Source organism: Falco peregrinus, chromosome 1, assembly GCF_023634155.1.
Source record: "Falco peregrinus isolate bFalPer1 chromosome 1, bFalPer1.pri, whole genome shotgun sequence".
NCBI classification, from domain to species: domain Eukaryota; kingdom Metazoa; phylum Chordata; class Aves; order Falconiformes; family Falconidae; genus Falco; species Falco peregrinus.
This window is the reverse complement of record NC_073721.1, coordinates 3,917,840-3,941,044: the sequence shown is the minus strand read 5'-3', so window position 1 is coordinate 3,941,044 and position 23,205 is coordinate 3,917,840. Positions and strand designations below refer to the sequence as shown.

Below are 23,205 nucleotides of genomic sequence, written 5' to 3'. Positions count from 1 at the left end.
AATACTCTGTCTCCTGGCTCATACAGCATCATTAATCAATGAGAGAGCCTAAGATTTCATGTAAATGAATATTTTGTATAGGTATTTCACAATATCTTTTATCGTCTTTTAGAAGTATCACCCACATCCCCAGAAGCTGAATTCACAGGTTCTACATATAGGAGATACATGCAGTACGGATTTCTCCGCTTCACTACGCACTCAATTTTATTTATAGGAAATGCTGAAACAATGGAAAGTACATTAGCTTAATTTAAGTAGAAGATTTTTAGATACTTACTTGAGCAAATATATTCAGCTAATTTTTCAGCGTTTCCAGACTTTTCTCCTTGTGGAGTAAGGCCAATTTCTTCCACTATAACCAAAAGCAGCAAAGAAAAGCGTTCAGACTGATGAGAACAAATCGTATTTACTGTCACAGAAACATGAGATGAAAAGGGAGACACGACTTGAACGAAGCACGCAAATAATTCTTTGAAAAGCAAAAAAAAATGGAGCACTTGAAGTAATAACATGCTTTGAAAATCTGATTTTGGCTCTAGAAAGACATACCTGAAAGAATTACAAATTAAGAATTCTGGGGATAGCTAAGCTGTTTCGGAGAATTTTTAAACTCTTGTACCCGAAGCGGTGAAACAGAAAGCCCTGTCTGACTATGCTGAACGGGCGGCAGCTCCTGGCATGGACTGCTTGCAGCCAGCTTCCCAAGGAGCGGATCGCTGCTTTTTCTAGTGAAGGCTGGAATCCTACTGGAAAATCTGAGAGTATAACCTTGCGCTTCTTTAAGCAAGTAAGCAGGGATAAGACAAACCCTGAGAAGTTAACTAGTTTGGGACTTGACTCATTCAAGACGGTTGTTAGGTGTCACCAGTTGGTGATCCAGTGTTGTTGTTACCAGTCTGCCTGAAAAAATACATCAGTAATTATCCAAATTATTTTTGGACTAGGAGCAGAAAAACTTCGAGACTTTGAAAATTCTCAGATGCTAAGTCTTTTCGTAATATTTCCTGGGTAGTTCAGTGGAAGCTAAAGCTGCAATGCAACTTTACAATAAGAAAGGCTTTCACAAACTACAATCTACATTGCATTTTTGTTACGCACCAAAAATATGTATTACATCAGATTAAAACCACTGTCAAGACAAATCAAACAGCTGGCGCACTGAAGTCGATGTGGAGCGTACTGCTGACTTCGTTTTGGTAAATACCTCAAAGGAACGCTGAGGGAAAGATGGGCCAGTGCATCAAACTTCGTACAATCTCAGACCATCATGCTATAAATCCTTTCATCCTTTTTCATTTCAAAGTGAATAAAAAAAAACCCACATGCAAATTAAGAATAAAGGTTTCTTCTTTTCTGATCAGTTTTTAAACTAGTTATGATCACATTACAATAAAAGTAGTGGAAAACCAGAATCTGGATCCTCTGCTAAAGTAAGCATGTATCGTTCTAATGTGTATACAATTACTTGTCTACAAAATTATCCATTTATAAAACTTACCTATTTCTTTTTTCTGAGCACCCTTGAATAACAGATAATACTCCAAAAACTTTACTTACAAGACCGACTTATCTAAGACTTCTTTTTCTAAACCCAAGCTTACCTAAGGAAGCTGTAGCTCTTCCTACCACATACGCAGGTTTGGTATTCCACCTTAGTTTAAGAGATTTTGACCAGGCTGAAAAACATTTCATTAAATTTAAGCATGTGGCAACAATATATGAATGCTAAATGAGCATTTTTAAACTTCTGTTTAATCTACAAATAGAGCAAAATAATAATAACTAACACTGCGCTACACATTTCAGTAAATCTGGATGTACAAAATTAATTTCTCCAGTATTTTTTTCATTGTGTAAACAGCAGTCTACAACTTGTTTTTAAAAGCTTAATTGGAGTAAACAGCTTTTGCTAAGTAGCATTTTTAATGCACATATGCCCTATGCCAGATCACATGCAACTTGCAATGTTCATTTATATTTCGGCATTAAGGACTTGGCAAAACTCATAGGAAAAAAGGCATATAGTACAAAGGGAGATTCAGACATACAAACATGGTTTAAAATTGAAGGCTTAGGCAGAAAACAAATATAACATTCTATGACAACAAATAAAAGGGGAAAAAATTATATCCATGCACTACGGTATTCTATAAAGCAACACTTCCCTATACAAGAGAAATATAGAAACTCATTATATTTCAAACATGAACCAAAAATAAGTTATCAGCTCAGGAATGAAATATACCTGAGACCAAAATAAAGTTACTAGGAAATGGTTTTCCTCCTTCAGGCAGTAAGTAGGTTATAGGTTACATTTCTTCCTTCCGGCTACCTGACGCCTATGCCTGATACCCTAATGGGTCACAACCAGATACACTGTGTCTTTTACTGTCTTGTCTTAAAACATAGCATAGGACGTTGAGTTCCTTTCTAGTATTCTTGAGGGAAAAAATTAGAAATAGAAATGACAACAGTTAAAAAAAAAAACAACCCAGAGGAAACTACTCTAAAGAAGGAAAAAGATAAGAATTTATTACCTTTGATAGGAACTAAAGACACTTTTTATTGATTAAAATACATATTTCAGTAGCTGCCAAAAGTCCTAATGAAGATTAGGACTAGATAAGAGATTACCCTTGACCAAGAATCCTAAAATATAGTCCTCTGTTGTTGAAAATGCTAAAATAAGCTAACAGTCTCAGTGTATTCACTGCTTACTCAAGAGCGTAAGCTTACTCGCTGTACATTGATTAGTATGACTACAGCCCAAATACGGCGCAGATGAAGTCATAAAACAATTTAAGTGTAATCAGAAACTCAAAGCCAGAAGTTATCACTTAGAGTAAGATTTTAGAAGTGTTTACAAGGATCTGATAGATCGTTGGTATGGTAAATTCTATTTAGCACTTTGCAGGATTCTTACAACTAATCTGTCAGCTTTTATGTATCACCATTTTTTCACCACTTTTTAGCTAATACTTCATTCACTTGAGAAATTTTATATTCAAAACACAGGAATCTCTTCTGTAAGACTTCATATGAATTATACAGGCACAGAAGTTAGCAGTGGCCTGTTTCTGTAACACGCTCCTCTCTTTCAAGAAGGAAAGTAGTTGGTAAGCAAAACTTGGCACTGCAGCAAAATTCTCCCTATGCAAGAGACAAGCACAACTGCAAAAGCTCACAGTAATTAGTAATTTGCACCAAAAGCTCTTTCCTTTATTTTACAATAACAGTGTAAGTGCGGAAAACCCAACCCTTAAAAACTCTGTTTAGCATGAGGCCTTTATGATGCCCAAAGAATTATGCGATGCAGCTTTTTTAAAAGGGTATATTCCGAACGCCTACTGCTGGGCAAAATAAAATCACAAACTTCACAGAGTACTAAACCAGAAAGAGTAGGCAATATAAATATGTACTTACCTTCATTTTTACTATTCTTTTTTAAACACATCTTGATGGCTTCTAAAGCTCTTGGACTGGTAAAAACTAGGCCTCCATAACATTCTGGATGAGAAAGCTACTTATAAAAAGTAAATTTAAGGAGTAAATTAAAAAAAAACAAAAATAAGTTGATAAATTCTTTATAAACTTGTGAAGAACAGAACAGCTTCAATAAATGTCTGAAACTGAACGGGGCAAATATTTCATTACTATCAGTAGCCAGAGTATTTGTAAGAGAAATTTATAACAAAGCTTAAATGCAGAACAAAATTTGCACAGATTGTATTCATTCTGAGAATCTGTAGGAATGGACAAGGATTCCTGTCACTGAAATGAGCTGGATGGATGGGCAAATGAAATACGAGGTTCTTACAATTCACAGAAGAGAAATGAACTGTTATTCCAAGTAGTAACAGAGGGTACTACTAAGACAGCTGCTTGCCCCCTGCCCCTCAAACAGCAGTTAAAATTACTAAGGGGCTCTTAAAGATCAGTATAAAAAAAGGAAAAGTGTTCTTGGATCACTTGTAAATGCAGATCATGACACATTCAAACACCTAACAAAGTTCAGTGCTGTTGGAGACTGTCAATAAAGGCAGAAAACCTTTTCAGGATTTTAAAATTAAATACATACATAGAAAGAAAGAGTAGAAAGAGAACACCGATTACGCAATTTTATTCCACATAACTAGGAGATGCAGTACAGAATTTCAGCAGAACGTAAGGGTGAACCTCAGGTAACCGTTAGTTGTCACTACAGTCTTCTAACTTTTTGTTGTGACAAAACAACTTTTTGTTGTGACAAAATGCCTCAGTACCTGTGACTACCTATGGTCCACCGACTAAATGTGAGTTCTATCTGACCAACTTAATTACTTAACAAGTATGGGCAAGGTACTTGATGTACAATACAATAATTGTATACAGCTCTGTGGAAACACAAAAAGAGGTACCATAAAGGGCATTATTAAATCAAGGTAAGGCATGGCATCTTGGCAACCATGGCCTAAATTCTGTTAAAAATAAGACAACTGAAATCATTTACAACTTACCTTTTCAAATAAGCTTTCAAGAGATATGAATTCAAATGACAAAACTGGAATCAAAGTCGTTTCAAAGTTGTATAATCCTAACTCCTTAAAAAAAAAAAAAGGGGGGGGGGGGGGGTTAGAGCTCTTGAAATAGACCTCAAACAGCAGTTTTTCAAAGAACTGACTGAGTCAGTACAAATATTTTTTTTTATACTAAAGCAAAATACAAAGGCATCTTATTTGCTTTTGCTAGTGAATCTACTTTGGTTTTGTTAGTTATTTAGCATTACAACATAATACTAAACAAACAGCTGTGGAAATGAGGCCTCCTACGTAGCTACTGAACGGTTACAGCTTACACCAGCACTAACTCTGAAGTCCCGAAGTGACAAACAATCACCTAGTCCTGCAAATACTCCTGTACATCTCTGTAATTCTTTAAAGTCAATAGACTTGCTCTTATGAGTAAGACTTACTCACATGACTAAAGGCAACAGCAGAAAGACCACAGCAACAGGTAACCACTTTTTCACACTGCATTCCCAGTAAGGCTACTAACATTTTTTGTAAACTTAATTTTATCCATATGAACATAATCAATATTGATTAATTAAAATGAAATTGCTTTAATATCAGTACTTTACTGAGAGCTTTAACAGTGAATTCAATATAAATGCTCCGTAAGTAAAATATTTTTTTAGTATGAGCAAATTTTCTAGCATGCTTTTTTCTCAGCGTAATTTCAAACACACACTCCTAATTTTGCTTGTTTTTCTTAGAAAATATAATTTCAGACACACATTTCTCATTTTGATTAAGCACATTTTTCACTTGAAACAGTTTAATTCACCTATCTTGCTGAACGCGTGGCTCTATTATTTAATAGCGAAGTGACACAATTGTTTGTTTTTTTAAAGTTTACTCACTTCAATATAGGGATCTGGTCCTGAATCTTTGTCTTTGGGATCCTTCAGCAACAGAACCTTCATTGTTTACCAAAAGAACTCTGAAATACAACAATGGAAATTATCTAAATTAGATCTAGAGTACTTTCTACTGAACAGTGACTTTAATAGCTTCAAAGAAACTGGGTTGCTAACAGCTGCACTGCTCTCTATACCATGAGTAAGCAGTTAATGTACATTCTCTGGGCAAGAATATCCACCCTGATAAGACCAACAAATGACATGCTGTCTTCAGATAATACTGCTTAAGGGAGAAACCACAATGAGAGTCATCAAGGAGAATACATTTTAAAGGAGAATATTTTGTAAAACAAGTAACAACCCCTACAACGCAGTCACATTCAGCCATGTAACAAGGCCCTACCTATAAAAACTTACTCTGTGTATTCATTCCCACGCTAGTTTTCACCCTATGCTCATAGTAATGAGTTTGCAAGGGGTTTACCTCGATCCGTTTGGGGTCTCATCCTTTTCAAGGGGGAAAATGCATGCAGGGCAGTGTTTCAAAATGTTTTTTAAAAATACAAATATATGTGTGTGTATATACAGACACATTTATACATCTGATTATTTGATAATATTCATAAATGCCTTCTTTGATATACCTGTAGTAAACAAGGCAAGACTGAAAAAAAATACATTCTGCCTTTACAATGGAAGGTGACAGTTCTCAGCTCCTTAAAAGCTGCCTCGGGTGCTGAGCTCAAAGCCCCTTACCCCACCTAAGCAAATACACCAAGCACCAGGTAAACACATGCATTAACACAAACAAATAGAAATCCACTCTCTAACTGCACATTTATTATTTATGTGTTACTTTCCTGATAGGTTACATACTAGCAAATTCTCTTTAAAATGAATGAAAATAAGAATGACTATTTGAATGTATAGAACATCCTAGATTTGATTCCTTTGAATGACATGCACTGAAGTCCTCGAAACTCAAAGACAAAAATGTCAATCAAAGACAAAAAAAAATCCACTCAGACAAAAAATGAAAAGAGAAAAAAAAAAAAGGCGAAAGGCAGCTTTAGACCGCAGCAGGCCAAGCAGGGCCTGGTGCAGGTCACCGGGCTCGGTGTCCCACGCTCACCTTTGGCCAGCAGCGGTGACACATGGGTGGGGAGGGGGCACCCAGGGCACCCCAGGGCCTCACCACCCGCCTGCCACACCGGGGTCATTTCGTGGGTTTTAAACTTCATTATTTTTTTTTCACCGAGGTTCTAAAATGTGGCGTCGTTAACTGAGGTGTTCAATTCTGAACGTATTACCGTTAGACACGGACGCGCTCATGGCCACAGGGCTTCCAGCGCTCAGCACTGACACAACAGGGGCTGGTGCCCGTTATAGTTGAATTTAAACAAATCGAGTCCAAAATGGATTCACTAAATATTTATTAAGGTAGGAAAACAAAAGCAGCTCTGGGCGGCTGGGAAGTAACAGCTCCACCAAGGGCTCGCAAATTCAAGCAAGCTGAGCAGCTCTTTTTATCTTCACCGAGGTCGCTTCTGACATCTTCGGTACGCCCCTCTGCTTCTTCCGTGGTTTCTTGCTTAAGGTAGTTTCGAGATGTTGGTTCCAGAATCAACTTATACAATCTATTCTTTACATGGTTGATTGGTACAACGGCACACGTTAACATAACATTGCGGTTTAACATCTGCCCAGGATAATACATTCCGATAACATTGCGGTTAAGATTTATCTTGTCAAACAGGACGTTCCCATGTTTGGTGCAGCAAGGTAACATTGTGGACATGTCTCCTTAAACAGGAAGTCCTCAAGACCGCCACAACGGGTTCGTTCCTCTTGCTTAACTTGTTTGATCAGCAAATTACTCTTAGTTAACAATTCCCCCCTTCTTTTATTTATAAGTGGTTTGTTGATCAAACCTAGACAACACTTCACAAGCTGCATCTAATTCAGGATTTTCGTTTGGTGTAATTTTCATTTCCAGTTCTGATTGCTTCAACACCATTAGCTGCACTTTTTCTAACCTGCTTTTAAAAAAGGTTACAAATTTATTAATGACACAGGGTCCAAAAGTCAGAGCCAATAGCAACATTATGAGGGGTCCCGCCAAAGTAGAAATTAAGGTAGTCAGCCATGGTGACTGATTAAACCAAGATTCATAGCAGGAGGACTGAGCCTCTCGCTCTCGTTTTCTTTTCTCTAATCCTTCTCTCAGCTTAGCTAACGAATCTCTTACTACCCCTGTATGGTCAGCATAAAAGCAACATTCTTTACCTAGGGCAGCACATAATCCTCTGTTTTGCAAGAACAAAAGGTCCAATCCTCTTCGATTCTGTAAAACTACTTCCGACAATGAGGTCAATGATTTCTCTAAATAAGAAATAGATTTTTCTATTCGGGCCAAATCTTCATCTACTGCAGCTCTTAGAGATGTTAGACTCTGCTGTTGTTGCATCAAGGGGGTTATGCCAGTGGCGGTCCCAGTGACCCCTAAACCAAGTAGAGTAGCTATAGTAATTGCAGATATTGGCTCTCTTTTGTTGATTGTATGTCCTAAATTGCTCCAATGTAAATACATAGTTTCTTCCCCATGTAAGAGGATTCTAGGTACCACAGTAACCTGTACACAAAATTCTGAGACATTTTTCTTGAGAACAGCAGTGGACAAACACGGTGTTAATCTGGTTACGGAGCAGACCCACCATGCCCCAGGACTAGGCAGAACCCATTTAGTATTAGATATAAAGTTTTGAGTCTGCTTGGTACATAGAGTTCCTCTCTCGTTCGTTATCTTTCCTATACACCAGCCGCTCCCTCTGACCTGCTGGAGAGTAATCCCCGCCTTCCGTTCCTTCCAACTACATCTGGAGGGATTGTCCTTGGTAGAGGTATTCAAAGGAGATGACACAGCTATCCCCTCATAAAAAGGGGGCTTTATGTCGTAACATAACCAACAGGAAATGGTAAAATTTGGATTTGTTGCATTTAAAGCTTGATAGGCTGCCTGCATTACAGTTCATAAGGGTTCATCGTCTTTGGGTGTTTTCTCCACTTTATTTGTAGAGGTTAGGTATGTCCCTGGGGTGACTGAGGCTGTGGAGCTTCCTACCTTTGTCTTTTTCTTTTTCCCTTTTTGCTTTGTGATGACTCGATTGGGCCCTACTGCTTGTGGCATTTTAACTTCATGTTTTTGAATGAATATTAGTCCTCCTCTATCAGTTCCAGATTCCCAATATCGCATTCCTCAGGTTCGTCCAAATAACCATCCGTGGTCATTAGGCTGCAGGATTTCTAGTACAACAAGCTTACAGTTGCCAAGATGGGGGCCCTCTATGTGTCCATCCCAGCTAGGAGCTGGCAGGTTGCATCCTCTGGGTCCCCATGTTATATTTAAAAATCTATCTTTAATGGCTATGTCCCAGTTTGAAGCTATGGTTTCACATCCCCAATATGCACAGTAATAGTGATTAGGGAAATTGCAATAGCTTTTCCCTGGATTCGAACCGGGGCAGAGATAAAAAGGTTTTATTGCTCTTTCTTGTCGACCGGGTGGGTCTAGTTCATAAAAGACTAAATCTTCCAATTTAACTTGGAATTCTGGGGGTCCGGCTGTCACGTTATATCGAACTTCTATTGAATCCTCCCATCGACCTAAGGTCCAATTGAAGGGTTGATGTTCATTTTCTAAAGTCGTGGTAATCAATACCATTAAGAGGATACCAGCTTTCATCTCCCCACCGTTCAGTACCTCTCTGCCTTCCTTGTCTACTCTTTTGCAGAGAACAACGGGATATCAATATCTTCTCGGCAGCAGCAGGTAGTCTTCAGCGGAATTTTGCTGTTATCCTGTCAATAATTTCCAAGGTCTAAAGAGTTAGTTATCTCTCAAATATATTTCCACCTGTTTGGTTGCTCTGCCTGTTTCCAGGCGAATCTTACAGTACACTGTCTTAAAATCTATACCAGTCTGTTTCATATACTTCCCAAAGTTCAGGTACTGACAGTTCCCATCCACAAAATAATTTACGAATTTCCACTTGATCCTCTGGCCCCCTGGTACGTATCAAATCATTGTGGCATTTCATACAGTAAGGTTGTCTCTTAAATGAAACACAGGACCAATCTCTATTACAACTTAGACATCGCAAACAACCCAACATAAATGCCCGAAGTAGGGTGTTTTAAGCAGGGTATGCCCTGGAGATCTCCTATTCTGGGTGATTCGGGTATCTCCGTCTCTGTTTCGCAACAAAAGGGAAAAACCTGGGGAGTTCCTGTTAGTTTGTATAGTCCACACACGCCCCACCCCCCCACCCCCCGTTTGGTCAGGTATCCTTTCTTCACTCCAAGGTGCAAAATATACCTTTCATAGAGTATTTCCCGGTGCTATTTGGAACCATTGATATAAACTATCTCTTACTTCCCTTCTGGAGTGGTTCATTTACCGGTCTCACTTTTCCTTATCTTTATTCAAAGGTCTCCTGGTTCCGACGTCACGGTCCACTTCTCTGGGAAGATAGGTCCCTTAATTCTACTAGCGTGAGCCCATCCTTTCTCTGCTGTCCGTACAGCCGTATCGGTGGTAAGTAACACAACAAAGGATCCTTCCCAACGGGGTGTTAGGGAGGTTTCTCTCCAGGTTTTGATTAGTAGCTGGTCTCCGGGCTGGATTCGGTGTATGGAAATGTCCAAGGGAGGTCTTTGTACTACCAAGCCCTTCTTTCTTAGTTCCTGTCTTCTTTTTGTAAGTTCTAAAATATATTCTGTTAAAAGTTTATCCTCGACCTTTGGGTGTTCCACTAATAACCCAAAGTCATAAGGCATTCCATACAACATTTCAAAGGGGGATATACCAGTATCTGCTCTTGGCTGAGTTCTAACGTAAAGCAAAGCCAATGGTAAACATTTAACCCAATTCATTTTTGTTTCCACCATAAGTTTGGTTAGGTGTTTCTTTACCTCCCCATTCATTCTTTCTACTTTCCCAGAACTCTGGGGGTGCCAGGGAGTATGGTATTCCCATTTTGTACCGAACAATTCAGTTGTCTCTTTAATTACTTTGGATGTGAAATGTGGGCCTCGGTCTGAGTCAATTACCACAACAGTCCCATATCTTGGAATAATTTCTTCCAAGAGAATCTTAATAACAGTCTTTGCAGTAGCTCTTACCACTGGAAAAGCTTCTACAAAGTGCGTAAGGTGATCAACCAAGACCAATAAATACTGATACCTCCTAACTTTTGGCAATTTGGTAAAATCCACCTGTATTTTCTCAAAGGGTCTTTTAGCCAATTCATGACCCCCTTGAACCTTTTCTCTAAGTTGTCATTTATTCACTTTGTGACAGGTTAAACATCTCTCTAAAATCCTTTTAGCTAGACCGTATATTCCGACACAGGCATAGTCTGTCTCAAACTGATCCACTAAAGCTTGAATTCCCCAATGAGTTTTATGGTGTAATTTATTCGGTATTCCCCGAGCTAATCCTTTTGGAAAAATTTCCCTGCCATTTATCACCATCTCTTTTTGCTCCAATTTGTTTTAGCTTATCCAATTCTTGGAGAGTGAAAGTCTTATCTAATTTTAGCCTTTCAGGTTCCTCTCTCAAGGTCTGAACCATTAACAATGCAGCCCGTTTTGCCTCTGCGTTGGCTAGGTTGTTTCCTCTTACAATATGGGTTAGTCCCTTCTGATGTCCTTTTACATGGACTATGGCTATCTTTAGCGGACCTCTTAATGCCTTTAAAACTTCTAGGATTAGCTTTTCATGGACTAATCCTTTTCCCTGGGTGTTAATTAAGCCTCTCTCTTCCCAAATTTTTCCAAAAGTATGTACCACCCCAAAGGCATACTTTGAATCTGTATAAATAGTTCCAATTTTATTTTCTAAGAGCTTTAATGCTCTTAACATAGCATATAACTCACACGCTTGTGCGGACCAAGCTTTACTTCATGGTCCTGATTCTTTTATCTTAAAAGTATACCCATCCACAATAGCATATCCTGATTTTCGTTGTCCTTCAACCACTCGTGAGGAGCCGTCCACAAATAATTTTTCTCCTTCGTCTAATTTATCTTCTTCTAAGTCCTCCCTTATTTTAGTCTGCAAATTTATTAGTTGGAGGCAGTCATGTGTCAAATCTTCTTTAGGTTCTCCATATATAAATTGGGCAGGATTCTGAACAGAAGTGGTTTCCATTTCTAGCCTAGGGGAGTTAATTAAAATTCCCTCATATTTTAGCAATCGACTATCTGTAAGCCACTTAGCAGCCCGTTGTTGTAATACTACTCGAATGTTATGGGGGGTGTATACTTTTAGTTCATCTCCTAAGGTGACTTTTCCAACTTCTTCTACCAATAATGCAGTGGCCACTATTGCTTGCAAGCAGGTGGGCCACCCGCGGCTTACAGGATCCAGTATTTTAAAATAATATCCTACAGGCTTTCTCTGTCCTGCCCATCCTTGGGTCAGAACCCCATAAGTTGTCCCGTTATCCACACTGATAAAAAGTTGAAAGGGTTTACAGATATCGGGTAAACTGAGGACAGGTGCTTCTACCAGATCTCTTTTTATATTTTCCCAATGATTCTCATCTTCAGGGGACCATTTTACCAACCTGTTTTTAGTTAATTTTTCATACAAGAATTTCACTCTACTGCTGTGATTTTCTACCCAGCCGACAATACCCTAAATAATCCCAATAACTGTCTTATCTGTCTTTTATTAGTGGGCGCTGTTAGAGACAAAATTCCTTTTACTCTTTCGGGATCTAATTTCTTGTGTCCCTTTGTGAGCCAATGTCCCAAATATTTTACCTCTTCTTCAGTAAACTGTAATTTGGACTTAGAAACCTTTAATCCCTTGAGGCCTAAAAGGTTCAATAATTTGATGCTCTCATTTCTGACTCCTTCTTGAGTTTTTCCAGCGATCAATAAATCATCCATGTATTGTATTAGAATTAGTCCCTGACTTAATTCATAAGATTCCAGTAACTGTTCCAGAGCTTGTCCAAACAAGTTCGGAGACTCTGTGAATCCCCAGGGCAAAACCGTCCACCGTAATTGTTGTTTTCTATGGGTCTTGGGGTTCTCCCACTCGAAAGCAAAATAGTCCCTACATTTTTCTTCTAAAGGACAAGCCCAAAAAGCATCTTTTAAATCTAGAACACTATACCATTTATAATCTGGATTTAACTGGTTAAGTATAGTGTGGGGGTTAGCCACCACAGGGAACCGGGAAATGGTTCGTTCATTTACAGCTCTCAGATCTTGTACTGAACGATAAGACCCATCCGGCTTCTTTACGGGCAATATGGGACTATTGTGGGGTTCCAAAAGCCCCTGGGCCAAAAGTCTCTCAATTACTGGCTGTCCCCCTTCTCTCCCCTCTCTAGAGATGGGATACTGTTTTATCCTAATTGGCTGGTCTGGGTCTTTTATGGAGACCCATAATCGGTTTGATATTTAATTTTCCCACCGACCCTGGGCTACACCAAGTTTCTGGATTAATCTTGGCTCCATCTTCCGCGGTTAATAAGCATAATCTTACTTTTAATTTCTCTTGATCTACTTCCAAATTGATTCCTAATTCCACCATCAGGTCTCGTCCCAGAAGGTTACACTCAGCTTCTGGGACCAATAAAAATGTTCCCACTCCATATTTATTTGGAGCTTCTATTGTTACATTCCTTATCAGGGGCACTTTGAAAGGTTCCCCCTTTGCACCAATTACTTGGAGTTTATCCTTTGATTCAACACATCCAGATGGTAACTTTTGGACGGTTGACCTTTCAGTGCCCGAGTCCACGTGGAACTCGAACACTTCATGCTGAGGACCCAATTTTAATTTTATCAAGGGCTCGGTAACCTTAGGGGTCCCCAGCAAATAGAGCCCCTGACCCCCCTAATCTTTCTTAAAAATCTCCTCATCCTCTATCCTTTTTCGACAATTTCTCTGCAAATGTCCCTTCTTGCGACAATAAAGACATTCCATTTCTTACGAACCAAATCTTCTTCTCAGGTCTACTGGACCCCTCTGGGGACTGTTTCTTCTCCTACCCAGTTTTTGCCCTTCTCTTACAGCTGCCATTAGGATTCTGGCTTGTTTCTTCTGATTTTCTTCTTCCCTTCTCACATACACCTTCTGAGCTTCTCGTAATAATTCATCTAACCCCATTTCTTGCCAATCTTCTATTTTCTCTAACTTTTTTCTTATGTCTGTCCAAGATTTAGCTAAAAATTGCGTTTTCAGCAGAGCTTGACCCACTTGACTATTGGGATCCAACCCAGAATATAGCTATAAAATCTTCCTCAAACTTTCTAGCCATTCAGTGGGGGTTTCATCTTTTTTCTGTTGTTCGTTAAAGGCCTTATTAATAATTTGTCCTCTGGGTATAGAATCTCTAATCCCCTGAATTATCATATCCCAGAGATCTACCATATTATTTGTATGTACGGGGTCTTGATTGTTCCAATTGGGCCTTTGCGGGGGCCATTTTTCATCTCTGGCGGGACCTTGCTGATGTCTCTGGTCCCAATGTCTCATACCTGCCGTTCTGATCATTCCTCGTTCTTCGTTTGTAAACAAGATCTTTAAAATAGACTCCATTTTGTCCCAAGTATAAATGTTAGGTCCAAGGAATTGATCAAAACATTCGGCTACCCCTAATGGGTCCTCTAACAAGTGTCCCATTTCTTTCTTAAGTTCCCTCACATCCCCGGAGCTGAGGGGTACAGATACAAATCCAACTCCGGGTTGTGGTCCCCCCATAGCAGTCTCCTTTAATGGATACAATAGATTTTCCTCCCTCCTTTTTCTAGTTTGACTTCTAGTCATTATTCGATCAGGAGGGGCCTCTTCCTCAGGTTGGGGGGGTGCTATTGGAGGAAGATCACGCTCAGGACCTTGTGGTAGCGGAGGAGGGGGAATATAGGGTGGGGGAGACGCTGGAGGTTCACCTACATCCTGCCTTTTCTTTCTATCATTTTTCTTTTCTTTTAATGGGAACAAATTAGTGGTCTGAGCTATGCCCAGGATCCATAAAAAGGCATACTCGCTCTCCTCCTTATTAAACGGTCGTTTGTTGTTAACATATATGTTTAATTGTTGACATATCCAATCCTCAAAAGATCCATAAATTGGCCAATATAAATATTTTCTTATTTGTTTTATCCCCATACTTCCATACAATAATGGACCATTTTCTCCTTGGGCTTCCCCTTTCGAGAAGGGGAAGTACCCCCATATTGGATCATTAGGCCTAACGGGCCACCTTGGGGTATATCGGGGAGCCCACCCCCACCCCGTACCTCCTGCATGGAACCAGAAGCCTTACTCTTCTGTCCCATCTTCCGAGAGTGCCTTCTTTCACTCAGATTACACTGGTTTCCCTCCGTCCGTGGCCCACGCCCTCGCAGACAATGGGAACCGCACTATTAGGAGGTCCACACTCACTTTGCCCGGTGGACTACTACATCCAGTGGACGTCTCAGTCACTTGCACCCTGGGCATCCAATCCCCGACCGAACGGAACCACAATACACTTACTCACTCCCAAGTCTTCGTCCAGCTCTTCATGCACAAAAATTATGGGGAACTGTAGTATCTCCTTTCTCTTTCTTTTTGCTTTCCTATCTCAGTTCGGAAAATCCAGGTGAGCTAAGCTGGAATCTCCTCCGGGACCATCTGAAGATGGGGTGCCCTCCTAAAGTTGAATTCTGAGTCGGCTGTCTGGATCCAAGTCATGGCACCAAATGTGTTATAGTTGAATTTAAACAAATCGAGTCCAAAATGGATTCACCAAATATTTATAAAGGTAGGAAAGCAAAAGCAGCTCTGGGCGGCTGGGGAGTCGCAGATCCACCAAGGGCTCACAAATTCAAGCAAGCTGAGCAGCTCTTTTTATCTTCACCGAGGTCATCTCCCTTCTGACATCTTCAGTATGCCCCTCTGCTTCTTCCCTTATCGTGGTTTCTTGCTTAAGGTAGCTCCCATAAAATGTTGGTTCCAGAATCAACTTATACAATCTATTCTTTACATGGTTGATTGGTACAACGGCACACGTTAACATAACATTGCGGTTTAACATCTGCCCAGGATAATACATTCCGATAACATTGCGGTTAAGATTTATCTTGTCAAACAGGACGTTCCCATGTTTGGTGCAGCAAGGTAACATTGTGGACATGTCTCCTTAAACAGGAAGTCCTCAAGACCGCCACAACGGGTTCGTTCCTCTTGCTTAACTTGTTTGATCAGCAAATTACTCTTAATTACTTATTACAGCGCCTGCGCCGGGCCGGGGGTGCGGGGCGCCCGGCGGAGCCCCCTGCCCATCGCCGCCCGCCTCAGCCGGGCCGGGCAGCGGGGACACGGCGGGAGGCTCCGGGGCCGGGGGCAGCGCTCGCAGGGGCCGGGGGCACGGGCAGCGCCGGCTCCGCCGGGGAAACGGGCTCCGGCCGGTGCCGCTCACAGCCCGGCGGGGCCGGGAGAGAGAACCCGGCCCGGCCCGCGCCTCCCCCCGCCCCGCCCGCCGGCCCGGCCCGGCCTCCCCCCCGGGCTCCCCCCGGGCGGGCAGGGGCCGCGCTCCGCTCGGCGCCGCTGCCGCTGCCGCGCCGGCCCCTCCGGGCGGCTCCTCACACTCGGGCCCGGCCCGGCCCGGGCTCCGCTCCCCGCGGCGCCACAGGCCCTGCCGGGAGCCGCTCCGGCGCGGGCTGCCCGCGGGGCACGGCCCCCGCCGGCACCCCCTGCCCCGGGGGGGAGCCGCTCCCCCGCGGGCTCCGTGGGCCGAGGGGCGCCGCCTGCCCGGCCGGGGGCTGCCCTGCCCCGCGGGTGGGGGGAGCCCCCCCGGCCCGGCCCGGCCCCGGGTGCCCGCGGCCCCGTCCCTGCCCCGCTCCCGCCCCGGTCCCCACCGCCGGGGTCCCCGGGCGGGTTGTGCCCCCCCGTGAAACGCGCCCCCCGCGGCGCTGCCCCCGCGGCCGCTGGGCTGGGCCGTGGCCAGCGGCGGGCCCGGCTGGGAGCGGCTGCCGGGGCTGCTGGGGCCGGGGGGAAGCGCCCGCAGCCCCCGCGGCCCCGACCGGCACCGCGGCCCCACTGCAGCTCAGCGCTGCAGTTCTGAAACACCAAGGCCAGTGAAGTCAAAGGGAGCGGCTATAAAGCGCAGACAGAATAAGAAATAAGGGCTTTGTCACGGGCTGTATTCTCAACAGTGCAACTCTCGCCGATCTGTAACTAGAGCAAATGCCATAGTAGATCCCATCCGTGGCTTCCAAGAGTTGGACTCCCAAGTACTTTGGAGTATCCAGTTGCCAGTAGCTTGAAGAAGGTAGTGTGAAACGACTTTTCTCAGGCGCTTTGACATTGTAACAGTCTTTAGCAATCCAACATTCCTGTAAGAAGGTACTGTGCCCGAAGTTCTTTGTAGTGTAGATTGTCATTATGATCCCGACGTTACTAACGACTGTTACTATAATGCCACCTTCAGTGCTTATGCTCTAACTACGATACACTTACATTGCTGGTACTCTTAAAGTCTAATAACACCAAGAAAATGATGTTAACCTAGCACACCTATTTCCAAAATGTCAATGGTATGACATTATGAACTCATCAAAATGTAAGGGGGGGGGGGGGGGGAAATCCTTCCAAACTGTTTACTAAAAGATAGTAATACTTTCTGGAAAGCGCCATTTCCAAAAGTATTGTAGTAAAACCCCCAGATGACATGAGAGAGTTAATTCAGGTACACCTGGGGAAAGCAGATTTCTAATTAATTATTTTAGGTAGTTACAAACAAATTAACTTCCCACCCTATGCCTTATTACTGTGTCAAGTAATGAATAACAATTAGAAATGGGTAAACATCCATGTTTAACAAGGTGACTTACAATAATCAATTTAATTATTTTGTTTAGAACCTGCACACAAAACACATACTGCACCAACAAATAATTACAAAGTCATAAAATATCATGAACTACAGCAAGATGCAATTACCTAGCATCTCTACACAGAAATCATACAAGCTGTATTTTGGACTCAGCCATCTGGCTTACTTGTATAAAGAGCAAGACTGCACAGCTCTGGCACTCCTAGAAGCCACTGGCTTATTTTCAATTCTGCCAGAAGGCAGCTCATTTTTGGACTCCAAAAAGGGGCTGCAAGTGTCCAAGAGAAGACAAATTTGACCTAGGGAATCTATAAATTTCTGCATTCATGAATAACATGTATATTGATCTGCAACTACCCTCGGACTGCTTTTGGTTTTACTGCTGAAAAAATTAGTCTCTTTTTCTGCAGCCATAAACCTATCAGACCGTTCTGTTCTTTCTACCTATTTAGCTTAGACAGGTTCGCACAGAATTGCAGGGACCAAATGAAAACTGTTGGAATATACCCATTTCCAAATGCCAGGTCCTCCCACCCCAGCATTTTCTTAGAAAGTGCGTCCTACTACTGCTGACACATCACTGCGAATCCAGCCAAAATGCCATCTTAACAGGCAGGCAGAAGGCAGACAAGATCCCAAAGAGGGACAAGCACCAAACCAAAAATATGCCAATATACATTCAAAGGGTGAAAAAGTTAAAACTCAATTATGGATTGTTTTTTGGGGAAAAACATACAAGTTTTCCTAACTTGCTGCAATGACGTGGGGGTTCCACTGCACCAGGAAAGGTAAGAGAAATACAGTATTTTTATTGGTTTACTTGTGTCCTTGAGGTGTTTCTAAGGAGTGCCCTATAAATGACTGAAAGAATTTTAAGCTAGGTTTCTGCTAAATACATGTAGAATCATGAATCCTGACAAATTCTTATTAAATCAAAGAGCATTAAGAGAAAGCACATAAATAAGACATGCGGCATCTTTGGTAATTTTTGATGTATTCTAAGGGAAGTACTTACAATACAAAGCTATATTTCAGATCTCTCGTATTTTATCTATATATTACATCTTACTTATTTAATCAAGAGAGGTATGCACAAACTTCTAAACAACCATTAAAAGTTTCTATTTAGAACAATGAATGGACTTAGCTGAGCCCAGCAGTGCTCTATCTGTGCCTGGAAAAGGGAATGTGTATGAATAACGTTGCTGTGGTTTAACCCCAGCTAGCCACTCGCCCACTCCCCCCGTGTCAGGATGGAGAGGAAGTGAGAAAACACGTGGATGGAGATGAAGACAGCGTACCCAGCCAGGCAACACCGCGCACAGGAGCAAAGCAAAGCCCGGCACTGGTTCCCCGCTGCCCGTGGCAGGCAGGTGCTCGGCCATCCCAGGGGAGCAGGGCTCCAGCACGCCCAGCGGGGACTGGGGAAGGCCAACGCCATCGCTCCCAGCGTCCCCCCGTCCCCCTTCGTCCCCAGCTCCATATGCCGAGCGTGACGGCGCATGGCACGGGGTATCCCTGGGGTCGGTCGGGGTCAGCTCCCCCGGCTGTGCCCCCCCAGCTCCCCGTGCCCCCCAGCCCGCTCGCTGTGGGGTGGGGGAGGAGCAGGAACGGCCTCGGCTCCGTGTAGGCACCGCTCAGCGGTCACGGAAACATCCCTGTGTCATCAGCACGGCTTCCAGCACAGACCCAAATCGTGGCCCGCACCGGCGGCTGTGAAGGCAATCAGCTCCAGCCCGGCCAAAGCCAGCACAAACCTTAATAAGTTTTACACTGCCAAGTCTTTGTTTCTAGGATGATACTGGCCACCCACTTTTTGGCTCACTAAACAAGCACTTTGCCTGAGCACCAATAACAATTCTGCAAAGACTGTTCTTCAAATGTTAAAAAATTACCATTTAAAACCCATTAGGCTCACAAACAGCTAAAAAGAGGGCAACAGATTTTCTGCCTTGCGGACACAGACACAAAGATGAAGAAAAACTTGTATTGGTCAGTCTGAGGTTTGGGAACCATCCAGTTAGCTCAGATAATGAACTACAAGAGCAAATGGAGTGTTTGAAGCATTACATCATGACTGAAGGCTAAAAGCAGTTTGGTGCTCTGAGTCCACATTACTTAATTTTAAGTCCACTTAATTTATAAGAAGGGTCACACTGCATTTTCAGAATATTATTCTTACAGACATAATTGAAATGGTTCTCATTCATAGCATCACACAGTAAAATTCAACATCCTTGTGCCTTCAATTAAAATATAAAGTGGATTACAATGTGTATCTCTAGGTACCTGATATTAGTAGAGTAAAAATGAGCAATACTCTCTCATATTAAAAAAAAACCCACAACCTGCAGATTTCTTATATACATTGTACAGAAAGAACATCTTTGTAGGTCACTCAAATTTCATTTGAAAAGCTGCCCCCAAACTAACTGCGACCTATCTTTAATACAGCGGACAGCCTGTAAAAAGAGATAAATGGGGCCTTTTGTTTCTTGTTGCTGAAGTGACACTGCGAGCTGCAAAATATTACAACTTGTCTAATGCTATTCTGATTATAAGCAACCGTACGGGTCACACGGTAAGGTCTGATTGCCATGTGCAGAGGGAATTGTCTGTTCCATCATAACATAAATAAAGATGAATTTTGAGATACTACTGAGATAAGATATGCTTAGGGCAGTGAGGGGGGCACACAGAAGCTCTGGACTTCAGGAGAGCAGCCCTTGGCCTCTTCAGGGATCTGCTTGGCAGAGTACCATGGGGTGAAGCCCTGGAGGGAAGAGAGGCCCAAGAAAGCTGGTTAGTAGGATCACCTCCTCCAAGCTCAGGAGCGATGCGTCCCAACAGAGAGGAAGTCTGGCAAAAATGCCAGGAGGCTGCATGGATGAACAAGGAGCTCCTGGACAAATTCAAACACAGAAAGGAAGTCTACAGAGGGTGGAAGTCAGAGCAGCCAGCAATCAGGTTAGGAAAGCTAAAGTCCTGATAGAATTAAATCTGTCCAGGGACATCAAGGGCAACAAGAAAAGCTTCTATAGATAAATCAGTGATAAAAGGAAGACTAACGTGGGCCCTCTCCAGAAGGAAACAGGAGACCAGGCTACCTGGAACATGGAGAAGCCTGAGGTACTCAATGACTTTTTTGCCTCAGTCTTCAACAGCAAGTGCTCCAGCCACACCGCCCGGGCTGCAGAAGGCAAAGGCAGGGACTGGGAGAATGAGGAACCACCCACCATAGGAGAAGATCAGGTTTAAGACCATCTAAAGAACCTGAAGGTGCACAACTCATGGGACCTGATGAGATGCATCTGCGGGTCCTGAGGGAACTGGCAGATGAAGTGGCTAAGCCACTATCCATCGTATTTCAGAAATCGTGGCAATCTGGTGAAGTTCCCACTGTTCAGAAAAGGGGAAACATAACCCCCATTTTTAAAAATGGAAAAAAGGAAGACTTAGGGAACTACAGGCCAGTCAGTCTCACCTCTGTGCCTGGGAAGATCATGGAGTAGATCCTCCTGGAAATTATGCTAAGGCACATGGAAAATAAGAAAGTGATTGGTGACAGCCAACATGGCTTCACTAATGGGAAATCATGCCTGACAAATCTGGTGGCCTTGTACAACAGGGTTACAGTGTTGGTGGATAAGGGAAGAGCGACTGGTGTCATCTACCTGGACCTGTGCAGCACTTGATGCTGTCCCACATGACAGCTTTGTCTCTAAACTGGAGCGACATAGATTGATGGATGTACCACTCAGTGGATAAGGAATTAGCTGGATGGTTGCACTCAAAGAGCTGCGGTCAATGGCTGGATGTCCAAGTGGAGACCAGTGACAAATGACACTCCTCAGAGGTTGGTACTGGGACCGGCACTGTTTAACCTTTGTCAGTAAGATGGACAGTGGGACTGAGCGTACCTTCAGTAAGTTCACCCACGACACCAAGCCGTGTGGTGCTGTCGACATGCTGGAGGGAAGGGATGCCATCCAGAGGGGCTTGAGAGGTGGGCCTGTGCGAACTTCAGGAAGTTCAACAAGGCCAAGTGCAAGGTCCTGCACCTGGGTCAGGGCAACCCCCAGTATCAATACAGGCTGGGCAGAGAATGGATGAGAGCAGCCCCAAGGAGAAGGACTTGGGGGTGCTGGTGGATGAGAAGCTCCATGTGACCGAGCAATGTGCGCTCGCAGCCCAGAGAGCCCCCGTGCCCTGGGCTGCATCCCCAGCAGCGTGGCCAGCAGGGCGGGGGAGGGGATTCTGCCCCTCTGCTCCGCTCCCGTGAGACCCCCCTGCAGCGCTGCGACCAGCTCTGGGGCCCCCAGCATGAGAAGGACACGGACCTGTTGGAGCGAGCCCAGAGGAGGCCACGGAGGTGGTCAGGGGGCTGGAGCCCCTCTGCTATGGAGCCGGGCTGGGAGAGCTGGGGCTGCTCAGCCTGGGGAGGAGAAGGCTCCGGGGAGACCTTAGAGCAGCTCCCAGCACCTACAAGGGCCGGCAAGAAGCTGGAGAGGGGCTTTGTACGTGGGCACGTGGTGACAGGCCAAGGGGCAATGGCCTTAAGCTGAGAGAGGGGAGATGCAGATGAGCTGTGAGGCAGAAATTGTTCCCCGTGAGGGCGGCGAGGCGCTGGCCCAGGCTGCCCAGAGCAGCTGTGGGTGCCCCATCCCTGGCAGTGCTCAAGGCCAGGCTGGATGGGGCTGGGAGCAGCCTGGGCTGGGGGGGAGGGCGCCCTGCCCAGGTGGGACTAGAGGATCTTTAAGGTCCCTTCCAAGCCAAAGCATTTTATGATTCTAAGATTTTTAAAAAACTTCTAAAAATCCCTGGGCTACCATTTTTGATACTATACATTTCTTACCAATACTCTTTTAGTATTATTAGATGGGTTTAATAACCAGAGAAGCAAAAAGCCTACCTGTAAGGCTGCCGTGAAATATGGCTCCATATTTCATATTTCAGAAAAGGACCAAATTTCACAGATAATGTAAGACATTTATCATCAAATAACAACAAGAGCTGAGAATAATTCCTGCTGTTTGTGTGTCTACATCACAAAACTCAACAACAAAACTGGTTTTTTGACACGGCAATCCAGAGGAACAGCAAAGGACTCAGACTCTTCTACTACATCATGGATTTTTACCAAAAGCAATGTTAGTAATTATTGTCATTCTTGACTGATACAGTTTCAGAAATAAAATGGAAAACTGTATAGAGGCACAGATTGCATTGCCACAGAGGCAGTCCTACTGCGGCAGTAAAAGGCTTTGACAATTCATCTCTCTCCACACTGAATTCTTTCCCTGTATCACTGCTCATGTTTTGTAATGACCTAAGCGCTCCCTGAGCACACACAGCTCTCGAAAAATAATAAAAAATAATAAACAGTGACTTATTTGATACTTTAAAGGGACTTGAAAATTCTAACCTGTTTAGATTGCATTTATAAAGCTGAGATTACATACCAGGCCCTCCGCCTTGTGTTTCTTCTGGCTGGCAACAGTGAGCGCCCAGTCCTCTTCTTCAAATGACCTCGTTAACACTTACTGTTCTTCTTTAACTAGACACAAAGACTTAAATGGAACACGGTGCGCATGAACCAGGCTCAGACACTCACAGCCACGTTATAATTTCAGTGCTTTGGATTTTTCAACTCATTTTCCTGATCAGTATTTTTTATAAAAACCGCACTCACACTGTGGTTACTGCACTCTACCTGGCTGCCTTTCCTGTTTGTCTGTCTGGAAATTCATTTTTTAAGCAAGCAGTAAGGACTTGATTCCTTTTTGTTTAATTGAACTTCCTTAGCGCCAGCGACGCTGTGCGGGGGCCACATGCGGCCTGCTCGGCTCTTCCCTTCCCGGCAGGGTCACCGCCAGGCCCCAGACACGGCCACGCATGGGC

General features: G+C 43.3%; 1 protein-coding gene across 2 annotated transcripts in view; it reads right to left on the bottom strand.

Moving 5' to 3' along the window:
- The window catches only part of UROS (uroporphyrinogen III synthase), a 32,056-nt gene that overhangs the window by 8,335 nt on the left and 516 nt on the right, over nucleotides 1-23,205 (bottom strand). For both annotated transcript variants that reach the window (XM_055791599.1, XM_055791608.1), the window contains exons 2-7: nucleotides 22,730-22,861; nucleotides 5,405-5,484; nucleotides 4,500-4,583; nucleotides 3,427-3,523; nucleotides 1,605-1,679; nucleotides 281-355 (exon numbers count right to left, since the gene is read on the bottom strand). In XM_055791599.1, the coding sequence (XP_055647574.1) occupies nucleotides 281-355; nucleotides 1,605-1,679; nucleotides 3,427-3,523; nucleotides 4,500-4,583; nucleotides 5,405-5,467 (394 nt within the window). In that variant the 5' untranslated portion in view covers nucleotides 5,468-5,484; nucleotides 22,730-22,861. The remainder of the gene's footprint in view (nucleotides 1-280; nucleotides 356-1,604; nucleotides 1,680-3,426; nucleotides 3,524-4,499; nucleotides 4,584-5,404; nucleotides 5,485-22,729; nucleotides 22,862-23,205) is intronic.